The sequence below is a fragment of the Ctenopharyngodon idella genome, chromosome 17, assembly GCF_019924925.1.
Source record: "Ctenopharyngodon idella isolate HZGC_01 chromosome 17, HZGC01, whole genome shotgun sequence".
In the NCBI taxonomy this organism is placed as follows: domain Eukaryota; kingdom Metazoa; phylum Chordata; class Actinopteri; order Cypriniformes; family Xenocyprididae; genus Ctenopharyngodon; species Ctenopharyngodon idella.
This window is the reverse complement of record NC_067236.1, coordinates 2201177-2222706: the sequence shown is the minus strand read 5'-3', so window position 1 is coordinate 2222706 and position 21530 is coordinate 2201177. Positions and strand designations below refer to the sequence as shown.

The window sequence follows — 21530 nt, the reverse complement described above, 5'->3', positions numbered from 1 at the left end:
AATGATTGAGTAAATATCTAATATCTAATCTATCCATCTTAAAATCAATCTATCTGAAAATCAATCTATCTATCCATCCATCCATCCATCCACCCACCCACCCACAAGAAGGCATATTAACTTTTCAGAGTTTAAATAAGTCTCAAACTTCAAAATTTCTTTTAACTGTCCAAGTATTCAAATTACATATGGGTTCACAACCCCAAAATCAGTGGTTCCCAACCTAACCTTTTGTCCATGAAGCCCCCCCTCCATACATATAAGAAAGCCTGAAAAAAAAAAAAAAAAAAAATGCAAATTCACTCTCTACCAGAAGGTGGTGCTTATGGAACAGCAGCAATACATTGCAAAAATGCTTTTCTTACTTAGTATTTAAATATCTAAAAAATCTTAAATCAAGATGCTTTTACTAGATAAGTAAAATGACAAGATATTTTTTCTTGTTTTCTGGAGAAAAAAAAAAAAAAAAAAAAAAAAAAAAAAAAAATCAAAATAATGTGAGTTTTTGCTTAAAACATGCAAAATTATCTGTCAATGGGGTAAGAAAATAATCTTGTTTCTGTTTGGGACAGTAACAAGAAACAAGATTTCAAACAGAAACAAGATTATTTTTCTTACCCCACTGGCAGATAATTTTGCTTGTTTTAAGCAAAAACTCACTTCATTTTGATTTTATTTTCTAGAAAACAAGAAAAAATATCTGTCTGTCATTTTACTTATCTAGTAAAAGCATCTTGATTTAAGAATTCTTAGATATTTAGACTGGAAACAAGACAAAATACTAAATAAGAAAAGCATTTTTGCAGTGTAGAGTTTCCTTGGTTACCTCTGTAAACAAAGCAGCACCAGCACTGCACTTATATAAACACTACTTTAATAGGTATCATACGGAGGTAAGATTAAAAGAAAATGTCATCGAAACTTTTGTGAAGTAAGTCAGTTCCTTCAGAAATGCATTCATATAAGCCCCCACCCCAATTTAATGTGTAGAATTGTCTTCCAATATTCTGAGCATCGTAACAGTGAGCTTGCTCTGCCCGGTAGCCTACAGTATTTTCTCTGCTCTTCTCTTTGCATCTGTCTTCAGCGTGTCCCATCTCTGGCCTCTGTTAACGTCCACACAAATTACATTTTGGGAAATGATTGCAATGCATTTTGTGTGCAAGTCCGGGACAAAACTGAATGCGGAACTGGCCGGTTCTGATTGATGGTCGGTAGACCGGTGCATCTCAACTACTGGCAACCCTTCACCTGAAGCTCTAATGAGGAGAACACGCTCCCATGTTAGGAAAAGAAGAGAAGAAAGTGGAAAAATTCTGGATTTTTTAAAAATAAAGAGGTTTAAACCATAAACACATTTTCACTGCGTTATTGTATACACACCAGCCGCTGCTGACTTTTCATTTTTGCCGCACTCTGGTGCCCCCCCTAAGGGGGCGTGGACCCCAGGTTGGGAACCACTGGGTTAAATAACCATCAGACATCAAACTATTCTTCATACGACTGTAACCTTACAGACTACGCTAACTATCATTCAAACTTTATCCTGACGAATGTTCCTTTTGTAGTTTATGTTGAAATTCTTGTGATACATTTTGTCTCGTCTAACTTCAAATTGCAAAACAACTCTTGATTTTAATAACGTCTGAGTGACATTCACAGGCCAATAAAATGCTATAAGTTAAAGGGCAACAAAAGGAAACAATGTGCTATTGAAACTGCCCCCTACCACATCCGGTAAAACAAACTTTAGTGCCCTTTTATTTCCCTGACTATTACAAACGCACCTCCTGATTCAGTAAACAATCATCTTCTTGATACTATCTATCACCAAATGTTTGTGTTATTTTCTTCACATTTTTTTGTTTAAATAAAAAGATGCACTGGGAGCAGAAAACTGCCACTCTAGATCCAATTCTCAAAAGCAGCTAATTTAAAAAACCAAGGATTTTATTTTTCTAATCCAACAACGCCCTACTTTAACCAGCAAGTTTGGAAAAAGCTTGTAAAACTACTAAAGGGGGAAAAGGGGGAATTTGTCCCCTCTCAAAGCCACATTAACCTTTTACTGGCTTTACAAGAAATAGTCTAGTGAATCCTGAGAGAGGCTCTCAACGATACTCGTGGTCTCAAGTACAGATTTATGCCGTGCCAGAGTGAAGCTTGTCCTATGGGTTGTGGTAGCACTGTTTGAGGTTGGCTGTAAGGCAGAATAAAAGGACGACTATAAAGTACGACACTGAATTATGGCCGGCTTATTCACCACGGCTGAAAACACAGTAATCATTTCCATATAAATCAGGATAATTTAGAGCTGCATGGCTGTTTGCCCTCCCCTCTTAGCTCTGAATGGACTAGCCAGCCAATTTGGAGGAAAACGAACAACACTGTGCATTTGCATAGTGAAAAATAAATAAATAAATAAATTTTTTCCTAAAAAGGAAATCAAACCGTTACGGTTGTCACTCATTACAATGCACATAATTATGAACATGGATGAGATGTATAACATTTTATTATTAGAATTTTTTTAGAAGGTTTATTCTATGAATAAATCACATGGCCACCTTTCAGTCTATGAAGGGACTGTAAAATAGGGAAATTTACTGTTTGTATTTTTAGGTTTAACAGCCAAACAGACACCCAATTTGTAGTTTGTCTTAATGCAACAAGTGTTTACAACCTTTTTAAGAGTCTTTAATGTTCTGACATCAATTTTTAATTGGCTGAGGACATTACCCAGTCCTTGAAATCATCTGAAGTGGTTTTATGATTATACACAATGCCTTGGCGACACTAATGAGGATTACCAAAATAGTGCCACAGTCTGTGAAGTTTGTCTTGATGCTGAAGACATAGTCATTCCCAACCTCAACACCTCGACACTCAGGATCATTCAGCTGCAAATCCCAAACCTGAGTAGACATAACAGTGGAAACAGTTTAATTCAAGTTCAGGCATGATTTATTGCAATCGATTGAATTATTTGTGATATAAATGGCATGAACATACATAAACAGGCGGCTCCTTGTTGAGAAAAAACACACTAGGAATGATAACTTTCATCTGATCATTGGTGCAAATGACTGTCTGATTGAGTTCTAGAACAAAATAGAAGGGAAGAATGTTTAAATATTAATACACATTATATGGCAATGGTACATGCTTTAGTGTTCCAAAAGAAAAATATACTAAAAACAAAAATATCCAAATATTATTTACTGTTATATAACATATATATCCCCAAATCCGAACTGATTTATATCCATGTAATAATAAAATAATGCATTTTAATATTTCTCTCTGCAGGTGTTGGATTAGACTTACCTTCGTCAATCTGCACAGAAGTTACTGTCCATATTGAGAGCAAAGACCATGTCAGAACCAGAGTAACAGGTGTCATCCTTAAAGCAGAATCTTTCTGGTTTCTTCTCCCCAGAAATTCAGTTCCGTCTTCGGCCCTTTCCACCAAATCTTCTCTGTGATCACCTCAACTAGCTGTCAGAGCCAGACGTAGTACTTGCACTCTCTCCAGCCCTCCGAAACACAGCTCTAATGAAGTGGGAACCTCCAGTTGCTTTGGAACACCAGCTTGAATGATGTCCACACCAACAATAAGATTCCACACATGAATAGGACAAGCTGGGGGAGACCAAGGTAACACCAACCAACTAGATTTCAGGCAAAAGCAGAAAAAAAATTACTACCGACAACCCACTTAGCAGACACCGCACTACATGTCACAGTGCGTTGGTCGACAAGGAGTTTGTTTGTCATGCAAAGGGAATGGAGGTACGGGGGCGGTGTCTTGTTTTATCTCACTCTTTTGTCCGTGTAGGTTTTTAAAGGGCATGGCAAACGCTTTACAGTTTCGGGAACCCCAACGACTCGCTTGAAAAGAAATCCCATCAGACTGAGTCAAGGGCAGTTCAGTGACACCTTTGCAATGGGGTTGATGTCTTTAAGACTGTTTGGACAGAGAAAGAGGTCAGTCATTCAACCTTGTGAGGGACTTTCAAATTTTAGATGGTAAAATGCAAAACTATGGCATTGCGATCGATGCCTGAAGTGAATTTTCAGGGGTTATTCAATAAAATGATCAGTCTGCTAAGCATATTTCCCTGAGAGAGAAAATTACATTGGAAAACTGCACAATGGAAATATACAATAAAAATGCTTCTCTTTTTGTAAACAGGAAATTTATTGGTAATTTTCGTCCATTTGAAAATGTGTAAGACTGTATTTTGGTTATCACAAACTGATGTGAAAGATGTTATAAAGTTTTTTAACACAGCTTAACAGAAAGAATTCAGTTTCTCTGTCTTTGTACATGGTATTTCCAAGACAAAGAAAGTCTCTTTTTTTTCCCTTTTACTTTCTGTTTTTACTTTTTACAAGGGCTCTTTATTGGATGAGTTTTACAGACACTGAATCAGGTGTCTTTTGTCTTGCAAATAGCACCAGATAAATGTTCAAAATGGTCTGCTACAACTTTACACAGACAATCCACTAAATGGAGCATCTGAACGGAAGACACTCCGACAAAGATTAGTGCTGTAAAGTCAAACTATTTCCTTCTTAAACAATGGAAAATCCCATACAATGCATTTAGATTAAAAATAAAACAAGTGCATATTTCCAATAAAATGTCACATGTTGTGTTTTATCAACTTTACAGTACAGATTGACAGACTGTGATTACAGTGGGCTTCTTATAAAATGTTTGTTCAATTAATCACAAATACATGAGTGCTAATGATAAAACTAATCCACTGTACAGCATGTTTAACATTAGAAATGTATTCTAATTTAAATACGGATCATTAATCATTATTAAAAAACATTTATTTATGCACAACAAGGTATTAATAAAAATTGCACCCACTATCAATCAATCTAGAAAACAGATACAAGACTGATACATTAAATCATTTTCTTTTCCACATTGAGTATAATGAATAAATTACACCATGAGATAGACCGTATAGAAAGGGGAATGTGCAAAGCAAACATATTGGAGTGCTGGAGAGCAGTGGGCAGCTTGTCTCCTGGCTGGTGTTAGTGTAGTGTTCACATTACTGGCCTCTGGACTGATGGGTCTAAAGAGACATTTACTCAAGAGCCTCGCTATCCTCTGTGAACAGCTCGGCCAGATCTGCCACTGTAAATACGGAGGCCTCCGAATGCTTCATGGACGTGGAGCTATGACTGAAGATGTTGATTTGAGACAGATTAGTCAAGGTCATTTTCAGTAAACAAAGCAAAAAAACAATGCAAATGTACAGAAGACTTAAAGGACAGTTCACCCTAAAATGAAAATTAAGTTGTCATTTACTTACCCTGGTGCATTTCTAATGCCGTACACCCTTCTTTCTTTTATGGACCACAAAAGGAGAATTAAAAAAAAATAAAACTGTCCCGCTTGTGCTCGCCTATTTAAGTAAATAGCGACCAAAATCAAGCTTTTTAAAGACGACGCAAAATTATCAAATGATTCCACGCGACGTGTCATATATTCCAAGTGTTCTGGGGGTATACAATAGGGTTTGGCGAAGTGCGCGTTCATATAACTCCATTAGCGCTGCAGTAACTCTATTAGTAACTCTATTAGCTCAGTATCACCGAGAAAAGGCACACAAGTTTTGAGAAATCAAGATTAACAAAAGCACGACATGAAACAACGCCTAGAAATCCCCCAAAAATTATCCGTGTACTATCTTCACCGAGTCAAATATCACAGGACCGGAACTCTGACGACAGTCAAAATGACAGTTGATAGATGTAAACGCGATAACTTATGACGAATAAAACGGATATATTCACCTCAGAGAAGGAGGTATGTCACGTTTTTGTTAATCTTGATTTCTCACAACTTGTGTGCTTTTTCTGGGAGATACGGAGTGAACTGCGGTGCTAACAGAGACTTACGAATGCGCACATTGTACAGGTGTGCAGAGAAGGCCAACGGCCAAGTTTATGTATTAATGTATAAGTAATATTAATTAAATAATACATTAAAGTTTGGTTTGTTTTTCACCAAACCCTATCGTATACCCCCAGAACACTTGGAATATATGGCACGTGTCACATGGGATCATTCTGTGATACTTTTGCATCTTTTTTTTTTTAAAAAGCTTGATGTTGGTCGCTATTCACTGCCATTGTATGGACGAGCATGAGCGGGACATTTTTAATAAATTCTCCTTTTGTGGTCCATAAAAGAAAGAAGGGTATACAGCATTAGAACAATACCAGGGTGAGTAAATGATTACTTCATACTTGTATAGGGTGAACTATCCCTTTAAGAGTACAATTACTCGTAGATTGATTTAAAGATCCCATTAAGTGGCTTGACAAATGCAGTTTTCCTTACTGTGTTGACATATTTCCTTTTCAACCAAGGAATTGGAATGGGACATATTTAAAAAGGTGGAACTTCTAACAGTGCACTTGTATGAGGATGGTTATAGAGGGTTAAATATGCATAGATTAAAAGGCACTAAAATTTGGATTTCAAGGACTATTTATTTAAAATACCCTCCTTGTGTGTCAAGGACTCACCTCTTTTCTGCTGTTTTTAGCATGGCTTGCATTCGCTCCTCAATGGTGGACTTGATCAGAAACCGATGAACAAATGTGGGTCTGTAAAATTTATTAAAAAAATTGAATAATCTGTAAACATCACACAGGCCTCATTGTTTTTTCTAAATATGTTTAAATATGCAAAAACCTTTTTGGAATTTGTGCCATTTTATTGATACAAGAGAAATGCTGTGATTCAAACTCATGTGAGCAACTTGTATTGGAGCAGGCTGAACATGGTTGATGCCTACTTGGTCTGGCCAATCCGATGCACTCTTCCAATGGCCTGCAGCTCATGGGCGGGGTTTAGGATGGGCTCCACCAGCAGCACATGTGTGGCCTCGATGATGTTCAACCCGTTTGAGCCCGTGTGCAGTGGCAACAGCAAGATGTTGATCTTATCCTCGTATTTAAAAGCACTCAGGTTCTCCTAAAAAATGAATGCCCCAATCAACATTTCACATTTTATATGCATTATGAGGAGACAGCTTTGTGGTTAAAGAAGTGCAGTGGTAACTACGGATAATCAACGAGTCCGATTATTTGGATAAAATTTGTCCATTTTAAGTTTATTGTCATCAACCATTAACTGTACTCAACTAACAGTACTTTTCATCAGTTTCAAAATCGATTCATTTAATTTTCAGAGTTTTGTTTGTCTCATCTGAAATAAATGCATAAATTAATAAGTAAATAAAGTATATTAGCACAAAATTACTTTTCAAAAAACAGTTCTAAAATAAATTTTTTTTCCAGTTTTGTTTGAAATCAATTAATTAAATTAATAGCATATTTAATATATATATATACAGTTTCAAGAAAAAGTATGTGAACCACTTGCAGAATCTGTGAAAATGTGAATAATTTTAACAAAATAAGAGAGATCATACAAAATGCATATTATTTTTTGTTTAGTACTGCCCTGAGTAAGATATTTTACATAAAAGATGTTTATATCTAGTCGAAAAGCAATAAAAAATAGCTGAATTTATTAAAATGACCCCACTCAAAAGTATGTGAACCATTGATTCTTAATACTGTGTGTGGTTACCTGGATGATCCATGACTGTGTTTTTGTTTTGTGATGGTTGTTCATGAGTCTCTTGTTTGTTCTGAACAGTTAAACTGAGCTCTGTTCTTCAGAAAAATCCTCCAGGTCCTGCAGATTCTTCAGTTTTCAAGGATTTTTTGCATATTTGAACCCTTTCCTGCAGTGACTGTATGATTTTGAGATCTGGGACTCAAAAACTTTTGAAAAGGATGAAGATGTATCAATTATTCTTATTTTGTTGAAATATCATTGTTTTTCATGTAGTACTGCCCTTCGGAAGCAAAAGAAGATACTTGCATGCTTCCCGGAAGAAAAATTAAGTACAATTTACCTTGATCTTCAAATTCAAAAGTTTTCACCTCCCGGCTCTTAATACATCGTGTTTCCTTCTGGAGCATCAGTGAATGTTTGAACCTTTTTTAATAGTTGTGTTTGAGTCCCTCAGTTGTCCTCAGTGTAAAAAGACGGATCTCAAAATCATACAGTCACTGCTAGAAAGGGTTCAAATATGCAAAAAATCCTTGAAAACTGAAGAATCTGCAGGACCTGGAGGATTTTTCTGAAGAACAGAGCTCAGTTTAACTGCTCAGAACAAACAAGAGACTCCTGAACAACCATCACAAAACAAAAAAACAGTCGTGGATCATCCAGGTAACCACACACAGTATTAAGAATCAATGGTTCACATACTTTTGAGTGGGGTCATTTTAATAAATTCAGCTATTTTTATTGCTTTTCGACTAGATATAAACATCTTTTATGTAAAATATCTTACTCAGGACAGTACTAAACAAAAAAGTAATATGCATTTTGTATGATCTCTCTTATTTTGTTAAAATTATTCACATTTTCACAGATTCCGCAAGTGGTTCACATACTTTTTCTTGCAACTGTATTAAAAAAAAAAAAAAAAAAAAAAAAAAAAAAAAATATATATATATATATATAAAAAAAAAATTTAAAAACAGATACTTAAAAACAGATATTTAAAAAAAAAAACATTTTCAAAAACCAGGACGAATTAAAATTGACTCATTTAATTTACAGACTTTTGCGCCTCATTTATAACCAAACAAACGAACACACAAATAAAATCAATAAACCCAGTGTTTTTTTAAAAAAACACTGGGTAATTGAAGGCAACAGAAAGGATTACATTTATCAAACATGGCTCATTTTAGTGTTGGATCTACCCCGTTTTATAATGAGATATTTTAGTAATTACAAAAAGTAAAGGAAAAAAGTCATAAAAGACTAACCTTCATAAAAGACTAACGTTTTATTGTTACATTGTCATCATATTCAACACAAACCTGAAATTTGTGAATTCCGTTGATCTGTGCAAACTCCATGTTGTTGTCGAAAAGGGCTTTTGCAATGATATCCAGGACGCCCTGCCACTGAGAGACGAGGCATAAATGTAAGGTTAAAGGTTAAGAGCTGTAGTCTGCTTTTTGAAGTAGTAACTCATTTAATGAGAGCGTTACCGTGGAGAACACAAGAGACTTGGCTCCCGGGTTGGTCATCTGGATTTTCTTTAGGACTCGAACCACAGCCTCGACCTTCGTGGAGTGGCTACCCTACAGGGTAAAGAGATTACAGAGATGCCAAAAATTATATCGGACCTGCCTGAAAAAGTGACACATCAGTGTTTCATCGCAGTAAGTAAAATTGTATTTTACCTGCATTGTAAAAAAAAAAAAACATTTTAAAAGCCTAAATATAGCAGGAATTGCCTCTGACCTTCACAGGGATGTCCTGCCCCTGGTGGGCACTCTGAGTGGTGAACACATATGAAATCTCTGAATGTGAAGTGGTTTGTCGGCATATGGCGCACTTTATAGCTCTCCGTCGATTGCCAACGCTGTACTGCTCCACGATGATGGCGATGCACCCGTTACAGAAACAGTGTCCACAGGTCAGTACGGCCCACTATCAATCAAAAACACATGTTCAGAGTATATACATACATATATACACTAGACAAATTCATTTTTGTTTTTATTTTACCTCCTGACCCAACGGTCGAGCACAGATTGGGCATGGTTCTGGATTCAGACCGCCAGTGGACTTATCCTGAGACTGAATCAATCAATACATGAATTACTACATCAAACGCGTCAGTTTCATTTATCTATACAGTACTACAAGTACACTGGGTCTTAAAGAGGATATATTATGCAAAACAGGATTTTTCCTGCTCTTTTAAAAGTTTGAATCTAGACAGTGTAGACAGGCTCGCATTCACAATGTAAAGTAAAATATCATCCCTAATCTACCAGGAACTTTTGTAGAAGCTAATCTAGAGACATTACTACTCATTTCACATGCAAAAAGTTCAGCCAGTCATGACAGAGGTTTTGTACTATATCTTTAAGACACGACACTGCAGGTGAATAGGGGAACTGATAGGTATCACCAAACTTTCACCAGACAATTGTTTTGTATTACAAACTTTCTGAAAAATCAAAAATACTGCCAAAAGCCAGGAAAAAAGGCCTTTAAATATATGTATTATAATTTAAATCTACAGATGCAAATAGATAAAGTGTAATAAAAATCAACACTAAAATGTGTATTTTTGATGTTTTTATTTTACTAGTCTGAAAGAAGACATGTTACGGAAGCAAAAAAGCCCTAAAAAGACTCAAAATTGAACAGAGCATGAAAAAAAAAAAAACATGGTTTTGTCTGTTGCATCTTGCCTTAAGGTGGAACTCTTAAAGGTACAGTAGCAAAAAAATACTTAGCTCCAAGGATCAGAAAAGTGTGAAAATTGGTGAACTCTGTGTAAAAATGCTACTAAAAGTTTCCTTTAAAGTGAGAAAGACCTTTTACCTTTTCCAGGTTTGTGAGATAGAGAAACTGCCCAAGCTTTTTTTGCAGTTGTGATTTGGCCACTGCCCTATCATTAAGCAGCTTTATCCTGTTCTGCTCCACCTGTTCACATGTAAATAGAGACAAACTAATGGTTCTTACTTTTCTTAAACCACATTTAGCATTACAGATGGAATTCTTTTTGTCATCATCACCTCGTGAGGTTCTATGATATGCAGCACTTTGGGTTTGGGCTCATCAGGTAACCGCACACGCATCCTTTCGGTGGCCATGCCCAGCTCATCTATGGCTGACACATGATCCCGCAGTGACATCCAGTACTCATGCAGCAGCTGAAAAAGCACAAGATGGTCTGTGAGTCGGGCATTTTGATGAAGACATTCATCATTCATCATGAAAATTATCGCAAACCTTATATTCTTTCTTCCAGGACTCAAAGAGCTCCATGAAGGAGCTTCCCTCCTCTATAAGGCCAGACTCTATGCGGCGGACTTTGGCGAAGGACAGGATGGCTTTAAGGGCCCGTTCTGTCTCACTGGCCGCCCACAACCCCCGACTGGTCGTGGGGAGTCTGTCATCTACCAGACCATCCTCATCTTCAATCATCTCCTCAAAGATGGCTGTCTGCCCCTTTACTCTGCCCAGAATGCATTAAAAAAATATAACACTTTACAATAAGGTCTCATTTGTTAACATTATTTAATGCATTATTTTACATGAACTAACTATGAGAAATATATTTTTACAGCATTTGTTAACCTTTGTTAATGTTTTTGGTTTTTTTATGTTAGTTCACAGTGAACGTAGAAATTAACATTAACTAAGATTAATAAATGCTGTAGAAGTATTGTTCATTGTTAGTTCATGTTCACGAATGTAGTTAAAGTTAACAAATGAAACCTTATTGTTAAGAGTTTCCAAAAAATAATTACTGACTATACTTTATGCGTATAGTGTTTTAAAAGAACAGTTTACCCAAATGTCTTTAGAAACCCATATGACTTTCTTTTATTGGTTTAGATGAACTGGAATATAGTGCATTCCGTCATATGATACTTTTATTGTGCTTTTTTGAAAGCATTCTGCTACACATCTCCTTTGTGTTCTACAAAAGAAAGAAAACTCATGCAGGTTTGGAACGACATGAGGGTAAATGGCGATAGAACTTTCATTTCTTGGTGAAATATCATAAATTGCACATTCAATATCTAATGATATATTGATTTAACATGATATTATAACTTACGTGTGAGAGAACAGTTTTGATTCATAGTCCGTAAAAAGTTCATCAGCTTTGCAAAACACACAGCTATGGGACGAATAATAAAAGAACAAATTTTAAATTCAAGATGAACAATTACAACAATCTTCAAATAGGACATTTAAGGTGAAATGTGTAATTTCCTAAACACTAGAAGCTCCAAACCAAAAAATGCAAAAACAATGATAATTATAAAACATATATTACTTAGCAATGCATTATTGTTATATAATGTGCAATGAAAAATTTAGTACATTCAATTCATCCATATTCACAAGTGGATTTTTAAATCACACTGTTTGGTAACAGTTTTTTTTTTTTCAATTCAGTTTGGTCCTGGTACTGTAATATAAAGTATGCACTTCACCTATAAACATTAAAAAGATTTTACTTGTTCAGTGGCAGACGAACAGGTCGCAGGTGGCAAAGTGTCGCTTCCTCGATGACTTGCTGAGATGGCGGCCCCTCCAGCTTCTTTACAGCATCCTGGACCGTTTTCTGTGATTTCATCAAATCATCCATTTGAGTGCTGAGCAAAAACTGAAGACCACGAGCATCTCGAAACCTATGAATAAGACATGTTTGTTGAATAGTATTTTTTTATGCATCAAAAAAAAAAAGTTATGTCTGCAAAAAAATCTGACTAATCTGTCAAGTGAATGGATGCTAGATTACTTGTCTGCCAATGAAAGCTTGTTGGCTTGTTGTTTATAGCTGCAAGTGAGCTCATTTTGGATGCGACCCACCAGGTCGTCATCCATGGAGTACTGAATGGCCTGCTGTATGACATCCAGCCACCAGGGAGAGCGAAGGTTCACCTAGGACAAAGCACACAATTATCAATTATTAAACTGCATAAATAAAACTCAACTGAAAAAAAAAATTAGCTCAACAATAACAGCTTTTACCTTGCGTTTTAGCTCTTTAATGTGCTGAAGAACAGGTTGCAGGTTCTGATGTGCTTCAGAAACCTCAGAATTCACCTTTGCCATGTAATGCTGCTTCAGCTGCTCAGCCTGGGATGAAAACACATGGAGCTAGAAATGGTAGCAAACTGAACTAATTGTCTTAATAAAAAATATATTATATTTAAACCTATGATCGATTACCCAACCTCTTCTTTGAGACTGTCATCTCTCAGGGTTGGAGGAATCCCAGGATGCTTTGCATTTAGAAGCTCCATCAGATTATGGGTTGCATGAAGCCTCTGTATTTGAGACAAAAAAAAAAAAAAACCGTTAAGAAGCAACAACAAATTGCACGGATGGATGGAAGTTGAACTGGAATGATTTACCTGAAGGGAATCAGTTTTCAGTCTTGCTTTATGTTCTTCAGATGATCGCAACACTTCCCTGTACATCTCTGCTGCATCTGCAAACTCTCCTGGCAAGGACAGGAAACCGTTCAGTAATGTCAACAGCAGTTGAGGCAGATACAGGTACATAAATACTGTAGATGTTCAGAAATGAGGCTCACAATACCTCTAATGATGTGGATGCCAGCCAGACCATTTAGAGCACACACCAGCTGCCTGTGGGCTTCTTCACACTCCACCCGACATTTCTTCTGCAATGACTTCAACAATTCCTCCATTGTCATTGTGCTTAAACAGGAAACAAACAAATCAATGTGGACGTAATTAACCAGATCACTTCATTGCCCAAAAAAATTGATCAACTGCATCTAAAATCTTTTCTAAGTACCTCTTCTGGAGGGGCAGAAATTCTCCTCTGACAGCTTGCGGGTGGCAGCAGGCCTGACGTAGACGCAGGAGAGGGTATAATATGGTAGAGACGGTACGTCGGTCCAAACTACCCAACTTTAGTGACCAGTCAGAGATCTTTCTTAGCTTTACAAGAGCATCCTGGGAGCAAACCTCATGCTGACGGTGGTAAAAGTGTCCTTCTACTGGGGAGAAGTTAAGCCAGTGGATCTCTTCTGTTTGAGGGGGGATTTGGATCTGAAAATGAAGTATATGATGCCAAATTAAAGCACTGATAAGATGCTGGTTAAGATTAGATCATTAAAGTCAAAAAGTTAACCTGCTAACCTGATCAATGACATCTTTTTTGGCAGATCGCCACAGTAATTGACCAATGACATTGTAGAGTGGTCCTGTATTGCCGTGGCGGTACGGGCGATAGAGTAACTGGTCCCACCAGTACTTCACCCAATAGGGATCAACTCCCAAAAACAGGACAAGACCATACAAGTCTAAAAGATGACATATAAACCAAAAACAATTATCATCACATAATAAAACTGTCTAAAAATTTCCCTTTTAGGTAATCAGTTTTTACACATTAATTTGTACTATTACTCTGGAAATTTAAGGAAGTACCAAACTGTTTTTCTGAACGGTAGTGTGTATGTATATATACATATCAAGATATTTTTTGAATGAAATATTAATTCTGCTCACCTTCCAAACCTCTCTGCACAGGTGTTCCACTGACACACCAACGATTAACAGATGTGAGACGCAAAGCCATCTCTGCTGCCTGAATAGATTTTTATAAAAATTAACATCCTTGCCTTTCTAAATGAAGCTGTTCTCTGATTGTGCTATCTCTGAGATTAAAAATGAACAAGATAAATATCAGTAATATTAATGTGACATTGATGTGATCACCTTAGCTGTGGTGCACTCCACCATCTGAGCTTCATCCAAGCAGACACGCCACCACTCCACGGCCACTAAAGGGCTCGGTATGGCCATGTAGCGCTTCTGGTTGCGGAATCGACGGCCGTCTTTGCTGTTGCTGTGGGGGATGTCGACGTAATTGAGTTCAGTGCGCAGCACATCGTAAGTGGTGATGACCACATCCTGCTCCGCCAGAATGTGGGGCTGGATGAAACCATGTCTCTTCACACCCTGATACACCTAAAAACAAGTTTCAAGTCACCATGAAATCAAAATAGACAATTCTTGTTTTTTTTTTTGTTTTTTTTTTTTTAAGGAATACTGCAGTATTAAATATAAATAAATGTTTTATGCACTACATTTTTTCTTGTTCGGGAAACCATTTCACTCAGATATACATGTCAGAATAGAGAAGAAAAGACAGCTTCCGTTTCATGCCACATTTAACAGAGGATAAAGGCCCGTTCACACCAAGGACGATAACTGTAATGATAACTATAAAGTTTGAATGATAGTTCGAGTTCTATGATACTATAACGATATAAAGGAAAAATATCATTGGAATCATTTCAGACCGTTTTCTTCCAGCTGATGAGCAATAATCAGAATCCACTCGACTTTAAAGAGAGTGAGCACTTAAAGTGGGCAGATGACAAAACTGCAGCGTGTGCTTATAATAAACACATAGTTATTATAGTTATCTTTATAACTTATCGTTCTTGGTTAGAACAGGCCTTAAAGGGATAGTTCACCCAAAAATAAATATGGGTAACCAGCAGAAGAAAGAAATTCATACAGCTTTGGAACAACTTGAGGGTGAGTAAATGATGACAGAATTTTTATCTTTGGGTAAACTATCCCTTTAAGTCTTTTAAATAAACAATGTGATCAAAAAGAATCAAGGTCCCCACTACTGGTTAAACTAACTAAATAGTAGTAGTAGTTGCTCTCTAGTTGGTCCTTACCAGCACTCTAAGGGAGGAAGTATGAATGTGCCGGTTAATTTCATCCACCCATTGGTGACAGATGGAGCTGGGTGAGATGATAAGAGTGGCTCCAGTAGACACAGGTGTCATTGCCACCAGGCAATGAGGGCAATAAAACGGAGTGGTTTCTAGGTTCTCCTCTTTGTAGTTGACACACTCTGCATGCTGCCACAGCAGACAATTGAGGCACTGAACCCGTGGCTTATAGTCCACCAACCCAAGCTCTCCACAGATGCACTCGAAGCGGTAATCTGAAGTATTAAACGGGATCACAGACGCTCTAGTTGGGGTTTCGAGTTCAGGCTTTAAGTTTTGTGTAAGATCTGATTCAGTACTCTCGATATGGATGTTTTTTGTCATTTTATGTTGGGGTTTGTCTGCGGTTTCTTTATCATCTTCATCTGTGATGTCTACTGACGTCTTCTGTTGTGGATTCTCTGCGTCCAGAAGGGAATCTGGCTCACACTTCAGTTCCTCTGTCAGGAGAGGAGGTTCAACATTGTCTTCAGAATCTGAAGCTGTGGTATAAGAGGTCAGCGATGCCTCTTTATCCTGAGAAGAAACTCGACGAGATGTTCTCCTTGGAGTGGCCTTGTCAAAAGATTTCTGCAAAAATAGTACAAAACATGAAAAAAGTGCATGCTCCATTCTACACATTTAAAGAATGTTATTTGTTTTATGAAATTGATACTACACAATAAAATGACAAAAAATAATAAAAATATTTTTAATTAAAAAGCTAACTATTAAGCTAACTCATTAAATAACATCAATAATAATAATAATGTATACTTAAATAAAAAAATCTATATTTTTAATACACCAAATAAAAATTTAAAACTCTATAGAAGAAGTGAAAATTACACACAGTTCGATGAGCGGCGGGCTTCTTCTTCTTTTCTTTGTAGTTCTTCCCCAGTTTGAAGGATCCTGCTAGCCCTCGTCCTTTGATCTGTTCCACAATGTTCTCACTAATGAGTTTGGTCAAGATTTTCTTTATGTGGTTACGGTTCTTTAGGGTGTCGTACTTGTACATGGTCCGTAAATATGCAAAAATGGCATTGATTGACGCTCCTTTCCCAACCTTCATTTCCTTGATCGCAGTCAACAGCATCTCACGAACAGCTGAAAAGAGCGAGGAAGTGAATGCAATAACTTATTTATGCAAATAGATGTTGTTCTTGGATCAACAACCTTAGCTGGTACTTGAATAACATTATCTAACCTATGACATGTTAAAGAATTAGTTCACTTCAGAATTAAAATTTCCTGATAATTTACTCACCCCCATGTCATCCAAGATTTTTATGTCTTTCTTTCTTCAGTCGAAAAGAAATGATGGTTTTTGAGGAAAACATTCCAGAAATTTTCTCCATACAGTGGACTTCAAAGGCTACCAATGGGTTGAAGGTCCCAAATGCAATTTCAATGCAGCTTCAAAGGGCTCTAAACGATCCCAGCTGAGAAATAAGGGTCTTATCTAGCAAAATGATTGGACATTTTCTAAAAAAAAAAAATAAAAATAAATAAAAATTATAAATGTTTTAACCACAAATGCTCGTCTTGCACTGCTCTGCGATGCGCCACGCATTACGTAATCACGTGGGAAAGGTCACGCATGACGTAGGCTGAAGTACCGAGGTAGGATGAAGAACTCCATCTCATTTTCTCCTCTAATTTCAAAACTGTCTGACAGAGTTGTTTTAACTTTTTTTTTGTAAAGGCCATTTGACTTAGTTTTTGCACATTCGCTTTGTAAACGTGTACTACCGTCTACGTCACACGTGACCTTTCCAACATGATTACGTAATGCGTGGAGCATCTCAGAGCTAGTGAAAGACGAGCATTTGTGATTAAAAAGTATATATATTTTTAATTTTTTTTAGAAAATGACTGATTGTTTCGCTAGATAAGACTCTTATTCCTCATCTGGGATCATGTAGAGCCCTTTGAAGCTGCATTTAAACTGCAATTTGGACCTTCAACCCGTTAGTAGCTGTTGAAGTCCACTATATGGAGAAAAATCCTGGAATGTTTTCCTCAAAAACCATCTTTTCTTTTCGACTGAAGAAAGAAAGACATAAACATCTTGGATGACATAGAGGTGAGTAAATTATCAGGACATTTTAATTCTGAAGTGAACTAATCCTTTAATTTAAAATATTTTCCCTACCCCAAAAATAGCTGATATGAATGCTGCTCCAGGACTAATCAGGATGTTGATCCAGGAACTTGTCCTATTTGGTTAAATCAAATTTGGTAAAATGAAACGTTTCTAAAAACATTTTACCTGGATAAATGATCTTCTCCTTGGGTCTCACCTCATGTTTAATGGTTCGTTGTCTCTCTAATGGTGGAGGAGGGACAAAGTAATTCACAGATCGTCCCTGGAGAGGACAGAGACACAAAAAAATTGCATTTCTGGAAAGCCAAAGAAATATTTCATTGTCCGTTGCCAGTTATTAGAAAATTCTGGGAACACTTTACAAAAAGGTTCCATTTGTTAACATAATTTAGTGGTTCTCAAACTTTTTCAGTCGCGCCCCACCTTTATTTTTTAAAAAAATCTGTCTTTCTATGGTGAGGAACTTCTATGTCAGGCTTGTTTAGATGGCTAGTTCAGAAGTCAGCGATCTGAAGAAGAACGATTCAGTGGAATTGGCATTGGCATTCAATGCCTCTTTATAAAGACAGAGCATCAACCGCTATTCACGCACTAGAACGACGTTGCAATTTCCCTTTTTCCCCCCTGCAGTACTTGTGCGCCCCCCATATTAGTTAACATGAACTAACAATGAAAAATACTTCTAAAGCATTTATTAATTTTAGTTAATGTTAATTTCTAATGTAAATATACTAATACATTATTAAAATCAAAAGTTGGACATGAGCTAACATGAACTAACAAAGAACAGTTGCATTTTTTTATCGTTAACAAAGACGACTATATGCTGTACCAAATGTATTGCTCATATTTGTAGTTAATGTTAGTTAATGCATCAAATATTGGAACCTTATTGTAAAGTGTTACTGAAATTACAATACTACAGAGCTTTTTCTGTAAACTAATTTGCACGCACTTAAGGGCACATGTAATTGTAAACTGACCACAGGTAAAGTGAGAACCCCGTGCTCCAGGTTTTGCCGGGTGTTACACAGAATAAGGGCCAGTACTTCCACGGTTTTCCCAAGCCCCATCTCATCAGCAAGGATCCCGCCAGGCCAGTCCACACCAGCAAGAGGAAACTCTCGGATCAAGCTGTGATTGAGGTCAGGGTAATTAGAACAATGACTTGCATGACTGCTCAACAAAACTAAATGATATATTATTGGATATTTCATGCACATCTGTTTTAACTACAGTTTCAGTATATTTTGCTCCAAGTAGAAAATACTCTTACCATCCGGTGTAGGGATTGTAAAAGAGTTTTTTGCCACAAATCGTGACCATTTCCCTCCAAAGAAAATGCAACCTTTGCTCTGTGCAAGGAATACAAACACTGTAAATTAGTAATGAGAATTCTTTTCATGCGCTGACATACAGCAAAGATGATGATGATAAACCCTTTGAAAAACACATCTGGACCTTGAGTGGTGCTGCTTTTGTACTTCTCTCTCCTCAGCATCCAGCTGACCGCCTGACTCTGATAGGGTCTCAGCACAGGTATGAGGCCAGGGTGCTGGACGTCGAAGCTCTGCTCCACTGCTTCTGTCTGGTGGAGGTGTCTAACATGATCGTACAGCTCCTCAACGTTCTGACGCTCCAGATCAGTGTCACACTCCTCCTCTTCATTCTCCATCACCTCTATTGACCCAAAAAATGAAATCACAATGGAATAAAGTCAAATCATAAAAGAATATTACAGGATATTTTTTCTAATTAATGTCTATGCACAGAATCTGCATCATATTTTGCCATTTGGCGATCATTTCAGCTTGTCGCAGTTTTTAAAAACAATTGAGTTTAACAGGCGAGATTAAAAGGCATCTATATAGTTTCCTGCATAAAGACATATTTAAAATGTGTCTAAAATATTATTTGGAGAATATTTAGATTCTATTAAGTTATGTTATTACATTTTTACGTCATTATAGTACTTTACTGTTACAGTACTGTATTTACTTATTTATTTATCTAATTTTCTAAGTTTGATTGAATCAAATTTTTGCTGATTAATATTTATTTATATTCATCTTGATTTTTTTTCTTTTTTTGCAATTTTTCTCTAAACATCTTTTACAGACCCCCTAGCATTCCCGCTACACTTTTTGCTGAGAATCTAATTGATGGCATATTAAAATGATATTTAAGATTACCAGGGATGACGAAGTCATGAAACAATTCCATTAATTTCTGCAGAAGCTGACTGGCTTTTTTAATGCGCCCATTTCCTTCACTGAGGAATTCTGGTCTGCCCAACCCGGATTCGAGAAGAAAAATTTTCAGCTGTTCAAAAAAGCAAATGGAGAGAAAACACAGTGATTTGTTAATGTTATGTTTTAATGATTAGAGTATTGAAATCACAATCCCGCTTAATTCTTATGATTTTGAAATACACACCTTCACTGATACATCTCCTGAAGCATGGCACAATTTAATGACCTTTCTCTTTTGTAGCCAATCCAGATCCTCCAACAATTTTCCACCAAAGGAACATTCAATCGGCACAGGACAGACAGGATCACTTCTGCCCGTCTCAACCTCCAATTCATCACTATTCAGTCTCAAAGTTAGTGTGTCACCTGTTTGCTGCAGGCAGAAGGAATCGTCTCCAAGCACAAAAGGAATCTTTGGATACAGGTTAAACTCTCCAATCAGCGCATTCCATCCCTGTTCGAGAGCAGAAAGAGGCATGACATTCAGTTCTATGGTATCAGGAAGAGAATCCTTTATGGAGCAGCTTGGATGCTCTTCTGATGGTCCTTCTTCTGTGCCTGCAGAAGATATAAAACACTGGCTTTCCTCTTCCTGGCTGCTCTCAATCACTGGTCCAGGTTGACAGCTGTCTGACGGTGCTGGGATTGACTCCTGAATGTCTTCACAATCTCCTTCATTTCTCCGATCTTCAAGCATATTCCACTCCACTCTCCTCTTGGCCTCCTCGTCCATGCGCACCGGCGGCGCGCGTTTCCTCCTGCTGCTCATAGTGGAAACCTGCAGAAATGTAATGACACAAAGTTTAATTATCCTATTTATTTACCATTTTGAATTCAAATACTTCAAATTAAATGAGACTAAATGCAACAGCAAGCATGAGCAGATTTGTATACCACTTTAATTTGAAGCAGAAATATATGGGTATTATGGCAATTTTTAAAACAGTGCAAATAAATACACGAATCTACAGATGTTTAAACAAAATCTTACCGTTACAAAACTACACAGTCTCTCCTTTACAGAATCACATATTCTGCACTATATTACACTGCAATATGTCAGACTGTAGCTATAATTCTATTTAAATTATGCACACAACCAATTGTGGTAACAGATCGATGTTACTGCACTAATCTACTTACTTGGTAAATATACAAATACATGATTTTTATATTAAAAAAAAGGTCAACTGAAAACAATTCTGTAGAATGTCAGTGTAAATAAACAATATCAGAATTGAAATGATATATTCCATTCATTAAGTCAAACGATGCAGATTACAGACTATCAGTATACCGCTTCATCAGCAGTCGAAATGTACCTTTGTTTTGCTTTGGGATGTGTTCTTATCAGCCGCAAATAAATGTCATAAAATAACTTTTATAAGCTCCAAAACCAGCGGGACATTCTCATGCGTTTATCCGCCATATTTAAAATACAGGAAGCGACGTCAGTCTGAACCAAAACAATGCCACTGCACTGTAATATCTCAAACACTAGATGGCGTTAAACAGCATTTTACAGCGAAGTATAGGAGTCTTCTTAGTCATATTTCATATACATTTAGGTAGATATAATGTATTTGGTTTGGAAAAAATGGGTCACGTGGAAATTGAATTATTATAATCCGTAGGCTAATTATGATGGATGTAGTGTAGTCTTCTGCAGATATGTATTCACGTCTTGTTGAATATTTTGCTAAATTGTTTACTTTGTAAACAGAATTCTTAGTATTAGACATTGGTTTGTTGAGCTGCAGTATGGAAGTTTTTTCCTAACAAAATTCAAAT

The 21530-nt window shown here is 36.8% G+C and overlaps 1 protein-coding gene across 2 annotated transcripts; it reads right to left on the bottom strand.

Annotated features, from left to right (window-relative positions):
- Positions 1 to 4177: 4177 nt before the first annotated feature.
- Positions 4178 to 21200, bottom strand: shprh (SNF2 histone linker PHD RING helicase). Of its 2 annotated transcripts, none has more exons than XR_007925975.1 (30): positions 21062 to 21200; positions 19924 to 20517; positions 19680 to 19809; positions 18949 to 19167; positions 18764 to 18842; positions 18471 to 18621; positions 17653 to 17749; positions 16231 to 16487; positions 15342 to 15968; positions 14365 to 14616; positions 14155 to 14233; positions 13783 to 13946; positions 13436 to 13692; positions 13214 to 13335; positions 13027 to 13115; positions 12847 to 12939; positions 12641 to 12748; positions 12408 to 12550; positions 12124 to 12297; positions 11718 to 11780; positions 10883 to 11108; positions 10666 to 10803; positions 10472 to 10573; positions 9644 to 9715; positions 9377 to 9565; positions 9121 to 9213; positions 8947 to 9033; positions 6731 to 7012; positions 6562 to 6642; positions 4178 to 5208 (listed from the first exon to the last, which is right to left on the bottom strand). XR_007925975.1 is itself a non-coding variant. In XM_051868509.1 (30 exons), the coding sequence occupies exons 2-30, from the start codon at positions 20506 to 20508 to the stop codon at positions 5112 to 5114; spliced, it is 4953 nt and encodes a 1650-aa protein (XP_051724469.1). In that variant the 5' UTR covers positions 20509 to 20517; positions 21062 to 21200; the 3' UTR covers positions 4178 to 5111. The 2 variants fall into 2 exon arrangements, 1 of the variants encoding a protein (XP_051724469.1); XM_051868509.1 differs by having other exon boundaries at positions 6834 to 7012.
- Between the last annotated feature and the right edge of the window lie 330 nt (positions 21201 to 21530).